Source organism: Falco punctatus (assembly GCF_963210335.1).
Source record: "Falco punctatus genome assembly, chromosome: 2".
Lineage (NCBI taxonomy): Eukaryota > Metazoa > Chordata > Aves > Falconiformes > Falconidae > Falco > Falco punctatus.
In genome coordinates, this window is record NC_137581.1 from 26,160,596 (window position 1) to 26,185,265 (window position 24,670).

The 24,670-nt window shown below is 36.0% G+C and overlaps 1 protein-coding gene across 3 annotated transcripts in view; it reads left to right on the top strand.

The window, feature by feature from the left end:
- NBEA (neurobeachin) overlaps window positions 1-24,670 on the top strand; it is a 534,050-nt gene that overhangs the window by 108,687 nt on the left and 400,693 nt on the right. For all 3 annotated transcript variants that reach the window (XM_080377534.1, XM_080377536.1, XM_080377535.1), the window contains exons 2-5: window positions 8,268-8,499; window positions 14,747-14,847; window positions 15,081-15,176; window positions 18,908-19,029. In XM_080377534.1, the coding sequence (XP_080233660.1) occupies window positions 8,268-8,499; window positions 14,747-14,847; window positions 15,081-15,176; window positions 18,908-19,029 (551 nt within the window). The remainder of the gene's footprint in view (window positions 1-8,267; window positions 8,500-14,746; window positions 14,848-15,080; window positions 15,177-18,907; window positions 19,030-24,670) is intronic.

Genomic DNA, 24,670 nt, shown 5'->3' on the forward strand with positions numbered 1-24,670 from the left:
AACTGTATGAAGTAAATTTGAGAACCAAAGCCAAAGGTCTTAAACCCTAGTGGGGGGATCCCAGCCAGCAAATGAGCACCCACTGCCTCTACCTGCTCCCACACATACTCCACCCCCAGTGCAATGGGGGAGAGAATCAGAAGAGCAAACCCAAGAAAAACCTTATGGGTTGAGATAAAGGCAGTTTAATAAGCATGTGTGTGGGGAACAAGTGATGCAATGGCAATCACTCGCCACAAAAACACCCCTCCCATAAGCAAACTGATGCCCAGCCAGTCTTTGTACAACCCCTGGTTTGGAAAGACTATCCCATGGTGTTCTTGCGGAGCATGATGGTAGGGAATAGCCCTCTGGTCAGGAACAGCTGTCCTGGCTGTGCCCCCTCCCAACCTGTTGCTCGCCGCCAGCCTCCTGGCTGGGAGGGCAGGGTGAGAAATGGGCAGCCCGGGCACTGTGAGCACCACTCAGCAATATCTAAAACATGGGGTGTTACCAGCACTGGTTTAGTCAGAAACATAAACCAAAGCACCATATGGGCTGCCATGAAGGAAATTAGCTCCATCCCAGCCAGAGGCAGTGCACAAACCTACAGGAGTGCCCTCCTCCCCTAAAAGAAAGTATAAGAAATTAAAGGTAATTTTTTTCAGTGAAATATTTTTAAGCTTGCATAATTATCAGTTCGTGCTTGAAAGTATCGAAAGTGAAGCTGAATGTGTTTCTTCGTTCATATTTTCTCAGCAGGTATAAGGGACATTATATTCTTTTCTTGGAATACTTGAAAATTGTCAATAAACTTACTAGGTAGCATTCCCTTAGTGGCACACTGCTGTGTGTGTACTATACATTATTCAGGATAAAAATGTTTTTGAAGCTGAAATGAATGAAGGCTCCTTAAAAAAGTGTACGGTAACATGGCGAATTACTTACCGTTGTAGTGATTCATCAGAGAATCGGTCTTTTTAGTGCTGTCATTCAGTTATAAACCATACCATGAGCACACTGGGTAAGATTAATCTGACATAACTTTAGATGTGCCTGTCTGAACTAGTTGTCTTTTTATAGTCGGTGAAAAGCACTACATTCCCAGGGAAAGGTCTATTTCATCCTAATGTTGCATCTAAAACCAGTGAGATGAATCACTGCCCAGAAGCACCTTTTACTTTCCATTGATGGTAAAGAGAATTTTGAAAGTTACCCCAGATACACATCCTTGTACTACAGATCTCTAAAGAACTCCAACAATTAACCATTTAAAAATAAAACTTAAAAATAAAAGAGGAATACACATCAGTTATTGAAAATATCCACTTTAAGGTTTTGTTACCCGTGTTTTTCTTTGTAGTCATATTGATATACGTAGGTTAACAAATGCATGTGATGAGCATACATATTGGTCACTAAAAAGTTAAATTTATTTCATTTAGCATTCTAAACACTTATATCTAACGAAATCTTCATTCATGCAGGTGAAAAAGAATCTTCCTAAAAATCAGAATGAACTGTGTAGAAATGTAATGGTTTAGTTAATGACCAGAAAATACTAACTTGTTTTTCTCTGCCTGGGTCCACCACCACTTTTGTGAGACTACAATGTTTAATGCTTCAATTGGAGCCCTATTTTTATAAAAGAAGCAGTAGCAGTCTCATTCCACATATTTTAAACTCTTACTGGTGATTATGAAATCAATTCAGTCTTGTTTTGTAGAAAAGATGCTCCAGTTTGAACAAGAATGATTCCTGCGTGTTATGTGATGGCTTTTGTTAACAAGGGTAAAAAGTTTACTAATATTCTCTTTAAAGCAGCTCACTGATTTGGAATTTTAAGAGATTTTCACCCCTATCTCAGCTGGGTATTTCCAGCTCATTCCCTGTGGAAATTTGTGCCGAATGCCAAGTCAGCTGTTTTGCAATGCCTAGAAACATACATGAATATCAGGGACAGAAAGAGAATTAATAATTTTGTTTCCAAACTACTTACCTCCTATACTTACAAGGCAAGATTCTAATTGTAAATTTGAACCTAAAGTAGTTCTCATGAACTAGTCCAAAACAGATGAGAATGGTTGTCATGTTGACTGTGATAAGCCCTCATTTATTCTGGGTTTAGAAAAGGTAGTACAAGTGTGACAGTAGTTAATTAGGTGAGGGGAGGAAGGAGTGCCTTGGTGCAGATCAGGCCTGGGTGTTTTTAGGGCTGTAGTAATTATACCATTGTGATAATGAAGTTTTTCAGTGACACTCTCTGTCTAGTATTCTGGAATGTATGTTCTTGATTTTTGTTTAAATAAATGCAGATAGGAATCAAATTTGAAGAAGTGCTTCTTTGATAGCAATGAACAGCAGATTTAGACATTTATATGTTTGAATACTTTCGTTTATATAGTTCTAATATACTTTCTTTGATCAAGACAGAAAAATAAAACACAGGTCTGTTAATATAGATCAGGGGAAAGGGTTATAATGAAGAGCTGGGTTTGTTGTAGATAAGTACAATCAAAATTTCACTTTATGTTCAATAAATATGAAACTGAAAAAATATCTTTGGCTGCCCAAAAGTGTATAGAGATTAAATACAAGACAAGAAGTAGTAGATCATTAGCGATACACATTTTTTCTTCTTGTATGCATCCTTGTAATTCAGATGACATTTGAAGAAACCAAAAAATCTGCCAAAAAATTATTCTTAACAATTACGTTTCAATTGTACAGGTTAGTAGCTCTTAAGAGTCTGAATCAGAGGAGCAGTAGAGAGATGTATGTGTAAAATGTTAAAAGTAAACAGAAATGACCAGTTTAGGTACCATGAAACTTCTTTCAAAGTATGAATGTAGAACATGGCAAAATAGACTATACTGAGAAAATTTTGATACTTCATCCATTTAAACATGAAAGTAATTGCAAAGAAAAATGTTTTATTTGATCTCCCTGTAGTTCAGATTTTCACATTTTATTGCTGTTACTGTGTATTTGTATTACCGTCATTCTTTAGCAGAATGTGCTCATGTTTTTTGTTTAACCAAAAAAATACCAAGTGCCGCTAAAAAAAAAATCTTTTGCATCTCACACATTTCTTAAGATCCTTATACTTGGCAGTTGTTTAGGTTTTTTTAATCACAGATGAAATTGTGCTGGAAAATTTTAATGTCTTCAGGGTTTTTTTTATAAAATGCTCTTAAAATAAGTTCCAACCTCTTCTTTCTCTTAGTTTTTCAATATTCAGTAGCATTATTCATCCTGATGTTCCATTTGTTTATTTCTTCTAAGACTGACTGTCATCTTTATTTTCATTTGATGAATTTTCAAGTTGAGAAACAATCTATTATTGGAGAAAAGAAAACTTGAGGATTGACCTCATTTCTGTCTACAGCTTCTTGTAGAGGGGAAGTGGAAAAGGAAGGCGCTGAGCTCTTCTCCAGGGTGTTCAGTGTCAGAATGCGTGGGAATGGTTCAAAGCTGCATCGGGGAGATTTAGACTGGACATTACAAAGCATTTCTTTACCAAGAGGATGGTCAAACACTGGAACAGGCTTCCTAGGGAGGTGGGCGATGCCCCAAGCCCATCAGTGTTTAAGAGGCTTTTGGTTAATGCCCTTAATAGTATGCTTTGATTATTGGTCAGCCCTGAAGTGGTCAGGCAGCTGGACTAGGTGATAATTCTAGGTCCCTTCCAACTGTAACTATGCTATTCTATTCTTTCTTTATTTCAATCCATTCTTCAGAACTTGAAGAATCTGATTCTGAAGAATTCCGATTTTCACAAGTAAACACTCTAATCACGGATGTTGAGTAGCGTGTATTTTACTGCATTTTGAGAACTGATCTGAATTTACTATGAGACATATGAAGACAACTTCTCTGTTTTGGGGGAATATTTCACCTCTATTGTAGATCAAAAGGGTGTAAAAGACCAGCCTAAGTTCCGCATAGTTGTGGCAGTTTAGCAAAAAATGCTTTTTTTGCGTAGCATAATGGATGGCAGAAGGTTACTGGGGAATGGCCACAGTATTCAGAAAAATGGAGATCCTGAGCAGTGCAGCTGCTTTTGAGGATGTTGGTGTTAAAATAGGTTCTTGGAGCAATTTGCAAGGAGTGTCAGCCTGTCATTGTAAACAACCTCAGTATAGGGAAGATAGCCTAATTTGCTTACGACTGCCAGTTCAGTACTTTTTCAGGAGGAGTTATGTTTCTTGGCCATAGTCATCTAACTTGGAACCATGATCTGAACATTAGTTTGCTGCTTCATTTCTTACAGCTGTGCTGTGAATGATGCAGAATAGTTAAAAAGTGATGCATGAGCTTGACAAAGTACAAGCAATAATTTAGAATACTTAATGACAGTGAAAGCATGGTCTTTACTGAATCTTAAATCTTCACTTGAAGAATGCAAAGTAAAACTGTGTGTTTGACGTAAGAAAAAAGATTTTATTTGAGATCTGTGATACGGAAAGAGTACTGATTTATGGTATGGTATACTGGCTCCTGTAAGGTTTTTTATCTTCGTGTTCTTCTTGTAGTCTAGCTGAAATTTGTCTTACTACAGAAGTCTTCCACATTACATTAAAAATAAGTTACTTTATGGCAATATGATTTGTGTGTGGTATTGCATCCAGAATCGTATCCAAGTTATAAAGTTGCAAATTTATTATGAATTTTTACAGTTGCCTACTGACAGCTTTTAATATGGCATAGCTATTTAAACTAGTACCCACAGGGACTCCAGGATCTCTTTTCTGACTGATAATAGTAGATTTGAGAACCTATCGTTTTGTACATATGGCTCAAACTATAATAATGTGGTTTTACTTTGCATTTCCTAACTTCGAACTCATACGTTGTTGCCCAGCCACTTGATACCAGAAAAATCTTTGCACCTCCCAGTAGTTGGTGGTTTTTTAACTGCATTTAATGATTTTTGGCTCTTCGGCAAACTTTGTTCTTTCATTAGTATCCACACGTGTTACCAGTTCATTATCGTTGTGGTTCTGCACTGATAACCTCCCTCTGCTGTGAAGACCGACTGGTTATTCATCTTTGCCTACTGTCTCTTGTTTGTGAAATGCAGGTGCAAAAATGTTGTTAGTGAACACTTTTTTTTTTTAGTGAATGTTCAACTACTTTTATTAGCTGAATTATTTTTTTTTTTCACATTTTAAAGCAGAAGTGGTTGTCTTGTATTACTTCCTGAACACAATCTAACCCTGGTCATTTATTTCTGTATACTTGCTTCATTTTTGTTTAGATTTTCCTTGTCCTCTTAGACTTCTTTTTAATGTGACTGTTAATATTTTTAATTTATGTTGATTTTTAGTATGACTACTTTATAAAAAGTAACCCTCCCCCTGCCTTCTTAAATTTTTGCCATCACCATTAATTAGGTCATTAATTTGTTTTCTTTATTAAGGAAGCTGATTTTAATGATAATTATGATCATTGTTAGTGGCTGAAATATGCTTAAACCACCGTTAAGGGCAAATTTGGTGCATTTTAATGTTTTCTTTGGTGAAATAAGCAGTCACTGTGATGGACTGTAACTATCTTGCTGCCAAATGGACAAGTAAACTAGTTGTAGTACCTACTGGATAGTCCATAGCTCAGTAGATGATTCTCCATGAAACCAATTTTATTAACATTCAGTGTATTTTTTGATGCAGGTTCACTGTGATGTGGTATATATACAGCTTGTTTTTAATAGTGGTGAAACATCCCGTCACTTTAGACTGATACTGTGAGCTCTTTTTCAGTCTTTCAAATGTTACGGATTAGCAATTAATTTACATTAGCAAGCAAATACAGTTGGAATTATATTAGACTGTTGTGAATTATTTTAGTCTGTTTTAACCATTCTATGTTAGTTTATTAGTTTAAATTAGCAAGAATTTTACAGCGAATAATGTTTGAGAAAGGGGGATCAGACTGTATCAAACCTCTGTGTTCCAGCTGAGGTAGTACTAGTTTTTTCCTTGGTTGTAGGGCCATCTGTTGTCAAAAACAAGTGGGAGGATTGATCTCATCTTAATTGGGTATCTCTAAGCTGTATATCTAAATAGCATGATAGAACTGTTGAAGTTAGAATGGATCTCTGGATCTTCTCTGATCCAACCCTGCTGCACAAGCTGGGCCAACTAGAGCTGGTTGCCCAGGTCTGTGTCCACAGAACTTTTGAATGTGTCCAAGGATGGAGACTTCACAAACGCAATTTCTCATCCTGGATTTCCTGCATGGAAAGAAGTAGACACTTCCAGAAGGTGCTTGTTTTCATCTTAAGATATGCATCTGATAGAGTTTAATTGAATGTCTTCTACGGGTGCCTGTTTAACCTCTGTGTGTTTTTAACATAATCTCAGAGAGGCTCATCCAGGTGGAGAGATACCTGAAAAAACAACCACCTAGATTGCTGGTGAGGTGTGCACCAGTTACTGCTGTGTTCAGAAACAGAAACTCCACCTGGGTTTCCTTAAAAGTGTGGTGTTTTCTTCTGTAAAACTATTTCATTCTAAAGAATGACTGTAGAAATACTGTGCTTCTAATTTTGACCGTTTTATTGCCTGCCCTTGGTAGACATTATGTGTTTACCAAATATGCAGAAATGTGATATGCAGTCACAAGTTCTACACTAAAATACTGACCATAATTAGGATAATAGATTTATTTGAATGTAATTAAATGTGTCAGGAGAACTAAGGAGGTAGTCTGTTTATATATTTAATATATTAGAAGCTTTTATATTAGAAAATTATAATTAGCAATTAACTGATAGAGAAAAAATAATTTGTAAGTGGATGAAAAGTATGAATCAAGGTAGAAGCCAAAGCTAGTCGCTGCTTGCTTGCATTATTTCTGTCTGAAGAAAGACTTTGAATATTTGGATAGGTTTAACCATCAAACAAAGGTTTGCATAGTATTTCAGCTTGCTTCTTGTTTGGAATTTATTTTGAAGGCAATACCAACTGCTTTTAAATAAGCTATGAAATAGCCTTCAATTAAAAGTGACTGTTGAAATTATACACTTATAAGAGATGAATTCTGTGAATATCTTGATTTAAAACATATTATTGCAATTTTATATAAAATGCTGAATCAAATAGAAAAGAATGTCTTGCAGAATAAATTTATTCTAAAATATTTTTGTTTTTCCTTTTTGAGTTAGGTAATATATTTGCCGTTATTGAACTCAGTCCTAGTAACCTCGAAGAATTTTAGAAGCACCAGTGTTAGAGTAGGATGCATGAGAGTCAGGCTTTGTTTCCTTCAAAACTGAAAGAAATTCTGCCATTAAAAGGGTTTTGTGTTTTTAAACTAAGTTTCCTGTTCAGTTCAGTAAGGTGTTCTGACTTCATCTTTTTTAAGTTGTGCAAGTGAGCAACTGAAGTTGGTGAGTTCCATTCCTCAAAGATATACTTGGTCTTGACAATATCTTTTGCAAATTTTTGCTAATGCTTTTTCTCCCCACCCCCTCTTAAAACGTGCCTGTTAGTTGTGCTATTTAACTGGAGCTCAGGACTTTGGGTAGCATTTTACAAGTATCTGCATAGACAGGAGTCAGGCTGTAATTTCATCAGTACTGCTGTTAAATCAATTTTCGTCTGAGTGCCTTTTCCTCTCACAGTGCTGTCTGTCCCTTGCACCAGCAGTAGCTTTCCTTGGCCACACAATGAATTGATCTGTGGTATAATTAAGCAAGTTTTCCATGTCTGCACTGGTCCAGAGCAGATCACTGATCCTTCTTCTGAGCATGACTGCATGGCTGGGTGGGTGGTACAATGGAAAGGGCAGCAAGGTCTTGCAAACACCTAACTAAGGGCATATGTTGGTTTATATCAGGAGACAACATAGCAAAGTTATTTTCAGTGTCTTTATTTCTGAAAGGCGGATTTCTCTCCAGAGAACTGTGGGAAAGCCTCAATTGCTTTTGAGCTTTTCAGGTTCTGCAGCTTCTGCACTATGTCTCTCAGGGCCAGGTTACCACTTCAGTTACCTTACAGGAAGGAATATTTCAAGTATCTTCTGATTTTATGTTATGAAAGTGTTGTGTTCAACACTATGACAAAATTTTAAGGTAGTGTTTTATGATACGAGTGTATGTATTTTGTACAAGCTGTGTTTTACATAAAACGATTGTTAATTTGCTGTCTTACAGATCATAGCAGTGAGTTTATTAAAATTGCCTCTCTCATGCAATAAAAATTTGCTGTTGGTGACAACAAAAGTATGAAAGATACTAAACTATATATAACACATTGTAATGCTGTTCTTGCTTTCTTTTGTAGCTGGTTGGTGGCGAATTTGATCTAGAGATGAACTTTATAATCCAGGATGCAGAGAGCATCACGTGCATGTCAGAGCTTTTGGAGCACTGTGATGTAACATGCCAAGCAGAAATCTGGAGTATGTTCACAGCAATTCTACGTAAAAGTGTCCGTAATTTACAGACTAGCACGGAAGTTGGCTTAATTGAACAGGTACTGCTGAAGATGAGTACTGTGGACGACATGATTGCAGGTATAAATTGCCAACTGATAAAATAATCATTGCATTCTTGAACTGTCAATGTTTTGCGATTATGGAAGGTTTGGGATGTCTTGGTTTCTACTGAAAGTGATATTTTGGTTAGTACTGCTGTTGAATCAGAAGTACTTTTTTATCAATTTCAGAAAAATTACAAATACGTATTCTTAGTTTAAAATATATGTAGATACATTGTTTAACTGCCTGTTAATTCACCTGAGAAGATAATGTTATCTTAGTGATAAAAAAGCTGTTCTGAACATAATTAAGAACAGTACCTTAGACTTAACTGTGAAAGTAATATTTTAGTTTTTAAGTGTGTTGACCATTTTGAATTATTCATATGTTAGAATTGTTATTTTGATCCACTTTAAACATAATCTATATCTGACAGCATATCAGAAATTATTCCTACCTTTGAATGCTGGACATTTGGATTATATTAAATGATATCTCATAATGTATAGCTGTGCTCTCTATAATATCTCTTTAGTTTTTATACTTGTGGGTTTTAATGTCCTGTAAGTTTTTTACAGCATAAAAAAGCCCAGCATACTTTGTTCACCTACTGAAAACAAGTGATGAAGTTGTTGCACAGCTAAGTTTTTCAGAGTACTTTTGAAGGAGTTTATGTTATTCCAGACTACATCCTCTCAGTAGTAGGGTACAGATAGTAATCCTGAATTATTTGGTTAGAGGAGCAGCTTTGGTTGCCATACTTAAATATGGCAGCTGGAAACTGCATAGTTATCTGCTTCTTACATTTCTTGGGGAGAAATTTAAGCCGATCAATATCTTTCAACTCAATATAAAAGTGGTTCTTAATTTTTATATAGTTTGGGACTGATAGGATACCTGAATTGTGAGATATTTTTAAAAGATTGAAGCGCTTTGTCTTTCATAATTCCAAGATTTTATCAGATGGTTTGATTCCTGACAAATATATAGGCTTTATGAAACAGTAAACCAGCAAGGATTTCAGACCAGAAACAAGAGGAGAGTAACAGCAGCATGAAAACTGGATTATTCGAGTTTTGGCTTTTTTTCAGTATAAAGGTATCTCTAATATTAAAGTATTTGAAGAAGCTACATTCTGTATTTCATAGCAAGCTTGTTCATTAGAAATGTATGTGTAAATGCTATAACCAGAAGTGTTATGCTAAATATTGTACTGCAAGATTCAGACAGAAGTATAACAGATCTATAGATTCACAAAAGCAATGATTTTCACCAAGGATGTTTTGTTCTGCAGGATTTGTAAATATGTCAGAATAGTATAAAGGCAAAGATATTGTTCTATTCCATGTTAAATATAAGGCATTAGCTGATTAAAACAAACATTTCTTTCTTGAAGTTTTTCAGTGTTTCACTCATGGAAATAATGTGCTTACATCAGTAATCATACCAATAAAGTTTTTCCAGTTTGAGCTCCCCTAAATAGTACTTCTGTATGTGGTATATGTTACTGTAATTATGTCCCTATTAGAGAGAAATATTTAAAAATGCTTAGCTAATTGTAGAAGTCAGAAATAAAGTGTATAGGATCTGGCTTCTAGGAGCTTTTGGAAACTGAAAAATCAGTCTAAATTTACAACCATTAATATAAGACAGGGATAGTTCATTCATAAAAAAATTAATGGAGCCTCTGCCCCATTAATCTTTTTTCTGAGAGTGGTCACACAGTACTTCAGGAAAAGACCTGCAGAAGAAGCATCAGTAAGCTTACTCTTCCATATACTTACATGGACAAAGAGAGCACATAGTTAATTTAAAATCAACACTGAAAATTGGAATTCTGATGACATTTTAACTCTGCAATGTGTGTCAAGTGATTTGAATAGTTTTCTGTATATCATGGGCAGGGATTTAACAAAGTCATGCTTTGTAGGGTCTTTTCTCTGATAACTGAAAATTTACAAGAATGTGGAGGGTTTTGGTAATTATTTGAAAAGTCATGGAAGCAACAAAATTCATCATTTTGTTTTTAGCCCTTGATTTCCGCAAGCACCTCACCACCCTTTTATAAATGGCAACAATGCTGGTAATAAGTCAGAAGTAATAAATTTGTTCGTGTAATAACTAGTTCAGTGGTGGGCACTTGAGATGACAAAATCAGAGACAATGAATGCAGTATCTGTGTTCCCTAATCTGCTACACAGACGTTGATGTCATTTGCCCTAAATATTTTTATGAACTTTCCAAACCCAAAGAAAAAAGAACATTTGTGGCAAAATTATTTTTAACATTCAGGGAGGATGTTATGAACAAGACCTGTGCTAGTGCTTAGTCCTAGGGAGTTAACTACCACTTTTTTTCCCAGAGCAGTTGCTGCTAATACTCTGTCAGCCTAATGTTTTGCATTTGGCTTTTGTAATTTTTAAAGGGTACAGGTTTTCTGGTTTTTTATTTGGGTTGGGGGGGGGGGGGGGGGCGGGGAGGAGTTTGTTTTTAGGTCATCTCACTTGTTGCTTTGTGAAACACTGTGATTAGACCTAGGTAAGGTTTAAATAGACGAAACAGGCATAACCTTTGTTTTATGTTCTGACAGCAAGCTTTCAAGACCAGTTTAAGTCTGAAGCCACTGTCCTCTGGTTTCATGAAAGTAAGACAACAGCAAGTAAACATGTGCCCAACCTTTTGCAGTTAGAACTTGTCTGTCTGTTTAGATGAAGACTGTCAGGTTCATGAGGTTTCTCAGCACTTTAAATTTCTCACTTCTTGAGATTTTTCAGATTCTGTGGTCAAGATTAAAAGCCAAATGGGATCATTGCCATTGTATTCCAATTTGCTTTCCAGAAGCATCACCTGTCAGAAGTCATCTTTGTACTGTGATGATGTTATACTTGTGTAGGGGATGGTCAGCCATTTTATCAATGGTTAAGAGGAAAAGATTATTAAAATATTTGTATAGGTGATTAGCATGCTTTTTTAACAGCTGCACAGAATCTTCCTTGTGGGATTCAGTTTTCATAGTTCTCTATTTCCAGGTGATGAGTGGCGGAGCAGATCATCTGCTCCGAGACACTCTTTGGGATAGTGTGGCTGTAGTACCTACAGAAAAGTCTGAACGGTGGATGAGAAGGTATCCTGAACTCGTACAGAGTGGATATGTCTCCCTTGATCCCCATTTTATTGCCTGTGGTTCTGTTGTGATACTGTAGCTTATTGTTCTAAAACAGCTGGAACTGAATTCTTAAGCACTGAAACAGTTCCTAGTTTTTAAGCAAAAATGTTAGGGTTTGGCTGCTCTGTCATTAATAGGCTGTTAACAAGTGTTTCGCTTTCAGCTGGTTCCATAAGAAAAACTGCAAAATGATGACATTCTCTATTGCCAGTCTGTAGAAATTAATTTACTTCACCTACAGAGTTAAAATTCAAAATTTCATGACAATCTTAATAAAAGGTTAAGGAAACACGAGGGAAGTTTTCCTGAAGCTGGGTTTCCAATGCTGTTTAATATGTCTTCTAAAGCTTATGCCATCCCATTCATTTTAATATGTGCTCATTATTACTTGAGAGACAGGCAGGATCTTTTACCCTTGTTTTTTCCTATTAAATGACATAATAAAGCATTCCTTCAAGGTTTCTGTTTAATTTATAGATCATATGTAAACTGCTTAGTATGAAAGTAGTCAGGAGGTTCCATTAACAGAAATAAAACCTGTTGCATTCTATGCATTTTAGAAATGCATTAAAAATGAGAAACAGTGCCTGTTTTCTCCTTCTGGACTTAATATTATTTTATACAATCTTGTTTCTGAAATGAGATCATAGATACCAGTTATATACAGTTATATATGAGATCTTATTTAATGCAAATAAATTAAGTAAGCATTTTAAAAATTCAGTTGTAGTATGTTTTGTGAATTTTGTCCATTTATAGATTAGTGGATTATTAGGATTTATAAACCAGCTGTGGACTGACTCTTTTGTATGAGATTTCTAATAAGGATGGACAAAGTTATGTAATAGAGTACAGTTCTTTTGAAGTCTTATTAAACTGAAACAAACCTTCTTTAGAGGTGTTTACAGCAATAGCTTGAAGTGGCATTAAGTGCTTTGACTTCCACAGTTCTTTGCTTTCTCTTTATTTGTTATCTACTAGGCTTCAATCCTTCAGGTCTCTGTTTTACCCAGAGTTACGTTGTTAGGGAGCTTACATTTATTTCTCTCCATCAATGTTTTATTCATTTTTCTAACACCTGTGAGTTATCAACATCTTCAGTAGAAATAAGAAATTTTCTGTGCCACAGGGTAGTACAGGGCTATAACAATGAGACAAAGCAGCACATGTTCAGTGTTTTTAAAAACCTGCCAATCATTTCTGTGTTTGACTGTATTAGTTTACCCTTTTGTCATCTGTGTTTGAAGATTATTTGATTTAATGATGTTCTGATTTTCACCTAAGAACTTTGCTTCTATACAACAAGTTCTCTATGTAAAAGAAGCAAAGTTTGAAGTAACTTAATGTAAAAAGCAAGTTAAAACTACAAATAAGAATTGGGAAATTCTCAGCCAGACTGGTGTTCTGGTGGTTGCTTGTGCTGATTTGCCTTTCAGCGTGTTGCTGTTCTCAATTTCTAATCACGTACGATATGTGCAATCACTGCCAGCTTCACACTGCAGGCTGGAGGCTGTGCAGCAAAGGGGGCAGATGCTTGTAGGTACCAGAGGAGGAGCTGAGTCATAGAATTCACCATCATAAAAGAAAAGGTGGTTTAGTTTTTGTAGTTTTATTTTGCTTTCTCTTAATAAATTCTGTCACAAATACGATGTAGCACTAATTTTAAAGGGGAGATTAAATAAACTCTTCCTTTAAAGAAAGGGGGGAGGGGGGGGAAATCTATTCCTGAACATTAGGAATATATTCAGATCTTATGGTGAAAATGTCTGCAAATTACAGTGTTCTTCTTTTGCTTTTCCTGACGTGCTTTTTCACTCACTGAACAGCTTACTGTGTCCTGTAAATTAAGTATTTCATTCTTCACACATGCCTTTTTCTTACTGAGGACCAGAGGTTGGATGCATAGTGGAACAAGTTAAATAGTTATGATGGTTTTACTCAAAAACACATGTGCAGGGATTTGCAGAGAGAAAATTTGTTTTAAAACAACATGTCAGCGTGAAATGTCCTTGAAAAGGAGGGATGCTTTTTAAGACTACTCTTTGACAGTACCTGTAAGAGTCATCCTTTCACTAATGAACAAGGAGAATATGTAGTCCTGCAAATAAGATATAAACTTATTCAGTTCTTCTACAAGTTTAACAGGGGGAATTTTCTGATTGTTGTGCAGATTGAAAAAGTTTACTAATGCTGATTCTATTGTGTCATAGCCTTTTTGTTTTGGAAACTGTGCTTCACTGCTTGATCTCTGAATTAAATTTCTTATGCCACATCTGTGAAGATAAGCAAATTATTTTGCTTCCTACTAGAGGAAGTAGTAATTCTTAAGTAGTGTATATTTTATTCCAGAAGAAAGTGTGGGCTATAAGGTGAGGTCCAGCACCCCACAATTAAAAATCCAAGCACTAGCAGTAATTTTAAACCTGATATTCTCTGAAAAGCAGGCTATGTAATGCTATTACTTTAATAATTTATGGGGTTTGAGATGTTTTAATGAAAGCTGTATTACATAAATTCATGAGCAATTTTGATCACTTCTTTTAGTTGTGGTCTTATTATTGCTTTCTCACTATGATTTTTTTTTGAGGGTTTTTGTTTGTGGGTTGTTTGGGTTTTTTTCCCCTGGCCTTTCATTTTGTTAAAAATTGGAAGCATTATCACTGTAGCAAAACTGTGGGAACCATACAGATTCTCAGTATAATGCACTGTGCTTAAGATAAAAAATACTGTCAAGCATCTTTTAGATCAGAGGTTTTTGAAAAATGCTAACTTCAGAGGAATGAAGAAACACTTGTTCCAAAAGTGTGTAACAGAATGGAGCAACCAGAAAGTTCACAATGTATGATGAATGTTGTAAAATGGGAAGAATTAATTCATCATAAATCTAATAAATACTTTGTTCAAAGTGTAATGCAAAATCTAAAACTGCATATGTAAATTTATTTCTAAAATAACTAAACCAGCAAGAATATGAAATCCTTTGTAAAATATTTAAGGCAACTAAGTTTGATTTTTAGAATTTGTGAGTACACCTACATTTAAAGGTATTAACTTTTTCAGCTTTTTTGTCAAAACAATGAAATTCAGAGTTCAGAATAACTTTATTTTCCTTTGAAGATCTTCTAGTTGATATGTTGGGGGTTCTTGCCAGCTACAGCATCACTGTCAAAGAGTTGAAGCTTTTGTTCAGCATGCTTCGAGGAGAAAATGGAATCTGGGTAAGCTGTGATCAGATAAAGCATTGTCATTCCATTAGAGCCTGAAGTTAACGTAAATTGTCTCCTGGGACATATAAACTTGAATATTTGTTTTCATGTTGATTGAACGTATGAAGTATTTTTGCTAACTACTTTAATTTGCTGTGTTGTTTGAAAACCGTCCGGTTTCTGTTGTAGCCTAGAGAGTACAAAATGGTTGTATTGACTTTTGTGCAATTTCCTTGTTTTCACAGCCAAGACATGCGGTTAAACTATTATCAGTCCTCAATCAGATGCCGCAGAGACATGGGCCTGATACCTTTTTCAACTTCCCAGGCTGTAGTGCTGCAGTAAGTTTACAACCAAAATACTACAACTTGAGGATCAGATACGTTTCTCCTCATTTGCATTTGCTTTCATTTGGTTTCAGAAATTCTTGAGAAGTAAGCAAGAGGGGAAATACATGCTTGAGTAGTGCAGACCTTGCCTTCCATAAGTTTGCAAGGTAGTTGTAGTGTTGAGAAGCTGCACTTGTAAGGACGGAATGTCAACTAGGAGATTTTTGTCTGGGGAAGTTATCATAGAATTGAAAACTGAAAATTCCAAAGAACAGCATTATTTTATTTGAGTAACGTAATTGATGCTATGTAGACCAGAGGCTTGAGGAAGAAAACAGGGATGAGCTTGTCCATGTCATCACAGTTTACAGTGGCAGCTGAGTCATAAGCTTTATTATAGCTTTTTGTCTGAAATCCATCAGCTGTTTCCTTTCCCTGAAGGCAGTGATTTAAATGCAGTCTTCTTTTGACTTTAATATTTGAGATAACTTATGATGATGTAATTGTATTCCTTTCTGAACCTTCTCAAATAGACATTTTCTCTTCCATTCACTGCATGTATGTTCAGAAAAGCCCAAGAATAAATTCAAGTATTGTATACAGATCTATAAATGTGATTATTTAGGCAGTAAATACAAATGCTTACAAATAAGAAATCCAGATTTGAGGTTTGATTCCATTCTGGTATGGAATAGTATGTGCTTATGGTAGAACTTGAAATCTTTTAAGGGGAAGTAATCCTGAGATCCCTGTCTTTTCATGCCAGTGCGTGAAGGATGGTAGGAGCTTTTCTTGGGCTGTTCTGCTTTTACTTCCTCAATAGCATTGATAGTTGTATTCAAGCATAAACCACCACCTCCTGTTCTTTGTGAATACAGCTGTTGGTGTGGCAGATTGCATTAAGGAAATAAACTTGCTGAAAATCACTGTTTTTCACCTGGGTTATTTTTGGCTGGATCACTTCCTTGATCTTGTTTGATATTCAACTGCACAAACAGACGTGTCAGCAAAATGCATAGGGCGGATTGTGTAAGGGATTAATTACTGAGTTTTGAAAGACACAGTTTAATTTGCTACTGCTAAATTAAAACCACAGTTAACCTCTCCTAAAAGTACATGCAGCAGCAAGACAGCTGTTGCAGAATATGAATGTCTATGATGACACATGCTGCTTTGACATTTCTGGGCTTCAGAGGCAAACCCTGATGAAATGTCTCTCTTAAATTTAATTTTGTATCAGAGCTTCAAGAAAAGTTCTGCAGGGGAAGAATTCCAAACATTTCTCCCTGTCCAAAGAGGTGCATCAATTACAGGAGCATAAAGATTTTCTGGATTGAAATGCACAATAGGCATTTCTCTTTCCCAGGTTAGGATCTTGTTTCACATCATTGACTGTGCACCTGTAAATCAAGAAATTTCAGTTTCAAATTTACATGTCTTGAGTAGTGCATGTTGGATTACATTGTGAAGTTCTGGAGAAAAATTATCCTCTCAAGTGGACCAAGGGCAATTACTTACAACGCGACCCAAACAACAAAGCACTTAATTAGAAGAAAGAGACTGGATAGGACCTAGTTTACTGGCATTGAGTTCAGGTTTTCAGCTGTGATGCACAGCAATGACATCAGACAGAGAAACAGCATAATATTTACTTGGCACGATAAAAATCAGATTGGCCCTCTTTAAAATTGGGTGCATTCTCCTCGTATAGCCAAGCCTTCAGTGGCAGTATGAAAAAGCCAAGAGTCTACTGATCTTGTCTACTGATAGAGCCAGTCTGCTGATCTGCTGGTGAGAGCTTTTCCCAGGCTCTTCCCAGTACTGTTACATCTGTGCTAGTCTGTGTAAGTAGCACAGGAGTCACCGCATTAGGAGACACCCTGTGGTGGTGGCAGTATTCCCAGGTGTTCCTGTCTTTTCCTGTTTCAGGCAGGGAACTCCCTCTCAGGAGGCAGGAGCGATGTCCCAAAAGTTCCTTGAAATGTTTTGTACTGAGCAGTTAGAACCAGGCTAGCAGCAGAATTGGTGTTACTATTTTTGTCTAGTCAAATGCTAGAATAATCTGAGCACGTTGCTGTATCTGATTCTAAAATTTACTGTGAGTTCCCCATCATTCTTACTTACCTATTTCTCTGCTCTTAAAACTTTCTCAGCAATTGCCTTGCATATAAAAATAATGAAAAGTCAGTCCCACTCTGTACTTGCTACATTGGCATAGAATCCTAGTGTGGTTATTCTGACTCTGTTGCCCAGAGACTAATGTCCATTCTCATTTTAAGCAACGAACGAGTTTGTTACGTTTCTTTGTAGTCTTCATTATGAATCTGGACAGGACACAATTTGAGCACTCCTGAGCACTTTCCAACTGCGACATTCTAAGCATCACAGAATCATGGAAGGGTTGATGTTGGAAGGGATCTCTGGAGGTCTTCTCGCCAGCTTACCTAGTCTGAAGCAGGGCAACCTAGAGCAGGCTGCCCAGGACTGTGTCCAGATGGCTTTTGAGCATCTTCAAGGATGGAGACTTCACAGCCTCTCTGGGCAGCCTGTACCAGTGCTCAGTCAGTATCACTGATGGCTTTGATAAGAACCCAATGTCATCAGTACAAGGATTAACTAACTAGTCTTTATTATTTTGAAATGTGATAAGAGTTAAAATGATCTTAATGGAACTGAAAAATATCAGTTAAATAAACTTAGAAATAACATGCTATTTTTATTTATAAAAATATTTTCTTCTGGTTTGCATTCACATACAACTTATTTCAAGAAGCACTATTAAAGGCTGTTTATTCCTTAACTACTTTTGCATGAAATATTCTATATTTTGTCTGATGGAGGGAGAAAGAATTTATTGTAAGTAGTGCCTACTACAGTAATCTCTAAGTTACTACAACCATTTAAGTTCTTAGATTTTTTTATATTACTTCAATTTTTGTATAGTTCTGATACTGAGGGGAAAAAATATTTTATCTTCTATTGGTATTATCGAAAACACTTACTTTGTAAGTGACCTGGGAAGTTCATCTTGTCTGATTTCTTCTCTAACGAGTACCTAACTTCAAAGTTAGATCAGGTATTCAGGGTTTTGCCCAGGGATAGAGTTCTCTCAAAGCTCTTCATTAGTCAGCCCACACTAAAAAAATGAATGAAAAAACAAATTTCTTCCCAGGCCATGCCTTACTATTAATGTGTTTAACTGAGTAGGGGGATAAAATTTTCAGTCTCTTACCTTACTAAGTGTGTATGGTAAAAAAACCCAACTGATAGTGCTCTTGAATGTCAGAAAACAACCTATTTTATACTGTAGCTTTAACAGTGAATCTCTCAACCATTTCTTGGCATTCATTTGACCTTAATGTTTAACTCTATTGATAAGATGCATACTTACTGAAGGCTGAATTTATAGTTTAATTTCTGCAGAAGTCACTTTTCTGTTTTTTTCTCTTAATATTGCCCGCTCACAAATTTAATTCCATGTCTTCTATTGGTAGGATTTATGTAATTAAAATGGAAGTATTTTAAAATAGATGGAAAACCAATGCATTTATTCAAAAGCACTATTTGAAAGGTGGGGTTTCTTTTGTATATATTGTTCTTTAATATTTGAAAGTTAAAGCAGATCTGGAGGTCTAGAATGACAGGATTTTAGAGGGGCATTACCTTTAACAATACTTCTCAAAAAATTCATTTCTTCACTTGCTGTTTCCTTTTTCTCCACCCCCCACCCCACCCCCCTCCAGGCAATTGCATTGCCTCCTATTGCTAAGTGGCCTTATCAAAATGGATTTACTCTTAACACCTGGTTTCGTATGGATCCACTAAACAATATCAATGTAGATAAGGATAAACCCTATCTCTATTGGTAAGTAACTTATAATGCTGCAGTTATGGTTTGGTTTGGCTTCCTAATAACAGTTAATCTTTCCCATTGTTTTTAGTTTCTGACATACTTACCCTCCCCCCCCCCCCCCCCCCCAATATCTACAGATTTTAATGCTGCTTACTTTATACAAGCTCTTACAAAGTCTTCTGTCCTTTTTGCTTTGCAATTTATAAATTCATGGATGCAAGATATATGCTTTGTAGGTAAACCTTAAAATCTAGTGTGGTGATTTCTTTAGGAATTTTAAAATACATGATTTCTTAGAGCTGTAAACTGAGAAAATGTCGTTGTATTTTCTGTTTGGTGTTTAAGATCCTTGGCTGATGTCAGTACTACAAAACAAATCTGTTATACTCAGAGGGCACTGTTTGCATGTTATCTAGAGATTATAGAAAGTAGATCTGTGAATATAAAAATGGCTCACTGATCACCTGTTCCCAAAAGTGAAGCTATATTTCATAATACATTAGTCGCAGGACAGACAATTTTAGTTTACTTAGGTTTGCTGTTGTGATGAAAATAGAAATAAGTCACATCCTTAGTAAAGTCCTCTGATACTTAGAAATTATACAATAATAGTAAAAATGTGTATTTTATTGGTCAATCATGAAAAAAGTTTTTTTCAGAAGTTAATTGTATACTGCTCAAGTATGGTTGTCTTAGCTGAATTTAAAAAAAAGGAATTAGGAAAATAAGGAACCTTCTGTTGTGTCAGAGCATGCTGATATTTTCTTCAGAACTTCTTCGTTCTTTATGTGTTTGCTATTTAGTATGCTTACCTTTTCTCATATTCTTAAAGACTGTGTATCAGCTGTGCAGAAAGATGAGGGCTGAACATAAGCAAGATTTATCAAGTTATATCAGCTCGGGAAAACAAGAATAGCACCAGGAGGGATGTAACCAAAGTAACGTTTCTCACTTTGTAGTCATTTCAGGTAGTCTAAAGAGTAGTAGTTTTTAGTAATCAGCTGAGGAGAGGACCAGTAGATGGGGTCTCAGGAAGTTACTTGTACTATCGATACATAAAAATCTTACTATGCTTTTACTTGACAAACTAGAATAATTCATATTTTTTATGGAACAAATGTCTTCTTAAAAATAATTCAGGTTTATTCCGAAGAAAAAAAAAATGATACATTTTCTCTAAATTACCATCTGGTATAATGCTTTTCCATGTGTCCGTTTTCTGCTAAGTGCTAGAGTTATTTTACCATGGAGACCTTTTCAAGCTGTTGTCTATAGCTGTTTTTATTAGTATGATCTATATGTTATTTATTTTTTTCAGTCTGTCAAGGACAGTAACAAATGCAATTATAGGACTGAACATGCATACAGGAATTTAACATGATAATTTGTTTCTTGGCCAGAATTTATGTTTCAAAATTGGCAATCTCAGGTGATGTATTTGATTTGAGAATTTTTTACTGCCTCTGAACAGGAAAAGCATACTCCAAAGCTGCACAGCCTGTGATGCACGCTGCTTTCCGTATAGTTAGTAGTCTAGAAAGACCTTTAGCTTGAGTGATATGATTCTTTCCGATTGCAATATGATGCAGAAGCAGCAATGGTATTAGGTTAGAATAACTTCAGATGCTTTATTATTTATTCTTACATATATTTCATGCTGTGATGTAGTTCTGATTTTTGTTATGATCTGATTACAATTCTAAGATTTTTGAGCATGTTTTTTAAACATATTTTTTGCATCAAAATAGTTTAAAATTCTTCATGTGTTAAGGTTTCCTCAATATTTATATTTGTGTCAGAGGGAATTTAATTCTGGTTCTGTTTTTACGTATATTGATTTAGAACTTTTCTTTAGCCTATATTCACTTTGCTACAAAGAAGTCGTATAGCTTAGAGTAATTGCTACGTGTATATGTCTTCAATAAACGGAATTTTCCTTGAGTAGTGTTTGGTTTTGAACATGTCAATGAATAAACCCTGAAAAGCTGCCCTTTGAGTTATCAAAGAAGCCTGAATTTCTTCCTTCAAAAGAATTCTGGGTCTTACCTTAACATTATATGCTAAAGAAAGTTGTTGTTTTTTTTTTTTTAATTAACATGCTTCTTACTAGGTATAACCATTACATTTCCATATTTGCTTAAAAAAAAATCTCCACTGTCAGTATGATTTAGCAGTAGTAAGTTTATATAGTAACTGTTTATTAGATTGATTACAATAAAGAGTCTTGCAGAGTAAGAAAACTTTTTTTTTTTCCTATGAGTTTATCTTTCCCCACGGTTGATGTGTGCTTTTCTTGGTTTTCATTTTTTTTTCTGTTTTCATAACCCAGAATATACCAAAATAATGTCTTCTATATTTTGTTGTTACAGCTTGGAAACCTTGAGAGAAAGTATAGCCCCAAAACATATGGAGTTTCAACTCTCTTATTGTAGTGCACTAAAGGATAACCTCTCTAGTATAATCATAGGTATTTTGCTACTTGCACAGACTCTTCAATTAATATTTGGGCACATCTGTGCTGAATTAATGGCTTATTATCTGACACACACACACTTGCACACACATAGCTTTAATCACAGTTCAGTGTCTCGCTTTCTTATATTACCTTGTGTTATGTGTTATATGTAAAAGGAGAGTTTTTCTCAAGAGCAGGAAATAAGACTTCTGTGGCTGACAAGGTGGAACTTGGCAAGTGCTTTGTATGAGCCACAGAAAGATGTCAGTCTTACAGAAATCAAATGCCAAAATTGGTTCTGTTTAAATATAATGTAAATGTAATACACGCAAGGGAAACTGAATATGCCAACCTCAGAAGGAAATTAGGAACAATACAAATTCCTGTCATTTTTACATGGTGGCTTAAACCAAGCCATAATTAATAAGTAGAAACAGGAAAAATATTCAAATTAAATCACTTATCTAAACTTCTTTACAGAGATTTTAGACTGCCACATGAAAAGTTCAGTCACACAAAACCACCACCAAAAGGAAGGTATCAAAGTAAAGATTTATTTTCTTTTAGTGTGCTTTTTGAGCATGTATATTTTTATGTTTAACTAGGTGAAAAATGTGTCATATTGATTAACTCTTTCTTCAGAGTTTCTTCTTGAAAGTCATCTGTCTTCTAAGCAATCTTTGTATTAAAAGCAGTAACACAGTAGCATGCACAACTTCAGAGAAGACTCTTGATTTGAAGCAGAGGTACTGAAAGCAAAGTCAGCTAGAACAGATTCCTCAGGACCTGCTCCAGTTAGGTTTCTGAGTATCTTCACAAATAGAAACATCACAACCCCACTGGGAAACCCGTACCAGTCTTTGACCACCCTCACAATGACAAAGGTTATCAGTCTCAATTTGTGTCCATTGTGTCTTGCCCTTTCAGTGGATATGACTGAGAATTCTGTGGCTCAGTCGTCTTTACTCCCCACCCGTCAGATATTTGTACACATCTCTTCTCCAGGCTAAACAGTCCCGTATCTCAGCTCTTCTCATGTCAGAGGCTTTGATCATTCAGTCCTTTGCTGGACTCAGTCTAGTATGTCCATGTCTGTCTTGTACTGTGCAACCCAGAACTGGACACAATAATCCAGGTGTGGTCTCTGCAGCGCTAACAGGGGACGAATCACCTCCCTCAACCTTCTGGCAATGCTTTTCCTAATGCAGCCCAGGATTTCACTGGCTGCCTTTGCCACAAGGAGGGTGCATTACTGGTTCATGGTCAACTTACTGTCCACCCAGACTATCAGGTCCCTTTCTGCAAAGCCACTTTCCAGCTGGTTAGTACCAAGCATATGCTGGTGCTTGGGGCAGTTCCTGCTCGGGGGCAGGACTTTGCACTTCCCTTTGTTGATCTTAATGAGATTCTTTTTGGCCTGTTTCTCCAGCCCTCTATGGTCCTTCTGAATGACTGCACGCTTACCTGCTATATCAGCTGCTCCTTCTGATTTTTTATAATCTGTAAGCTTGCTGGAGGTGCACTCTGTCTCACCATTCAGGTTATTAATGAAGAAGCTGAACAAGATTGGACCCAGTACTGACCCCTGGGGTACTCCAGTAGTAACTGGCCTCCGACTGGACTCATACCACTGATGACAATGCCTTTAGCTCAGCAGTTCAGTTAGCTTTCAGACCACTTATGTAGCTCATCCTTCAATAGTTTGTCACTGAAGTTATTACAGTGTGTAAAGGTTCCTCCCCATCCTCCAAGCCAGTATTGTAGAAGGCTGTCAGTTTTCAGTTGGTAAATCCATGCTGTCTATTCCCAATCACCTTCTTAGATATGATCCAGGCTTTAAGTGAGTGCAAAAAGAAGTGGCCAGGGGCCTTTCTGGTGGGAGAGTGCCATTATATCATCTTGACCATGATGTGAAAACTAATGCTTAAAAATAGAGAAAGGAAGCAAAGAAATGCTTTCGCATTTGCCAGATGTAAGGGAGAACTGCTACAGTTCTGTAATTAGCTAAATGCCAAGTGCTGCTTCAAGAACTGTAAGCCAATTTGTTTTTTCTTTAAAAAAATGTAAATTAATTATCTCTGAGGATGATGTTGGGCAGCTCCTAAGTGACAGTCTATTAATACTTGAATATTGGAACAGTATTGTAGATTTCTTACCAATTACTAAATGAATGTGACAATCCTGGAAGGAAATTAGAAGCCCTTGACATTTGGATGATAAATAACAATAAGGAGAAAGCTTTGTTGCAGAGCTGTCAGGTTCAAATGGTAACCTTCAGAATTCTATAGCACAAACTTTAGTATAAGCAAACCAACATCATATACCTAGCAGTGAATGATGGGTGCCACGCTTACAGAATTAATAGGTATGTATTAGAAAGCACTAATTACCGAACGATGTTAAGCGTTATTGTAGGTAACCAACTGACCATAAACTGCTTTTTCATTGCTCTAACTGAAGAGATAATATGGTCTTTTCAAGGATAATCTGAACAAATAGAGAAGAGAGGAACAGTGATGTAATGACTTCCTGAAATCTTGGCAAAAGCGTTACTGGAATACCATTTACAGTTAAGAACCGCTACTTGGCAAAAATTAGTAGTATTCAGAGAAAACTCTGGAGTGAACTATCCTCTGGAAAACACATTTTTTAATTGTTTAAAATTGTTTTAATTTTTTAAAACTTCCAAGAAAAAAAAGAAAAGGATGAAATTAAGGATGCTCTGGACTTCTGTTTTCAGAATTTATGCAAACTCTGATGTTGGTAGATAGCTTAATCTGAGATCCAGTGGGTAGACAGCAAAACAGGAAAATTAAAACTTTTAGACACACAATACTATGGTCATTTTATCACAGTTATAATAAGACACAGTATAATAATAATAACAGAGTTTAATGGATCGTTGGAAATGTTTCCTCAAAAATGAGGTGTAGATTCTTTGTCATAAAGACAGTGCAAATCTATGAATTTAGGGCTAACTTTAGGCATGCTCCAAATGGGAAGCCTCCAGCCTCTATATCTCTATATTTCTTTCTGCTAAAAAAAATAGATTGGGTGGCATTGCTTCTGTGTAAGGCCTGGAATTCGATAAAATCAATCCAGATATTAAGATTGTTTGGTTGGTGGGGTTTTTGTGTTTCTTTGTTTTGTTTTTTTAAGAGATGTTCTTTCAAATTGTGTATTGGACTTTGTAAAAGA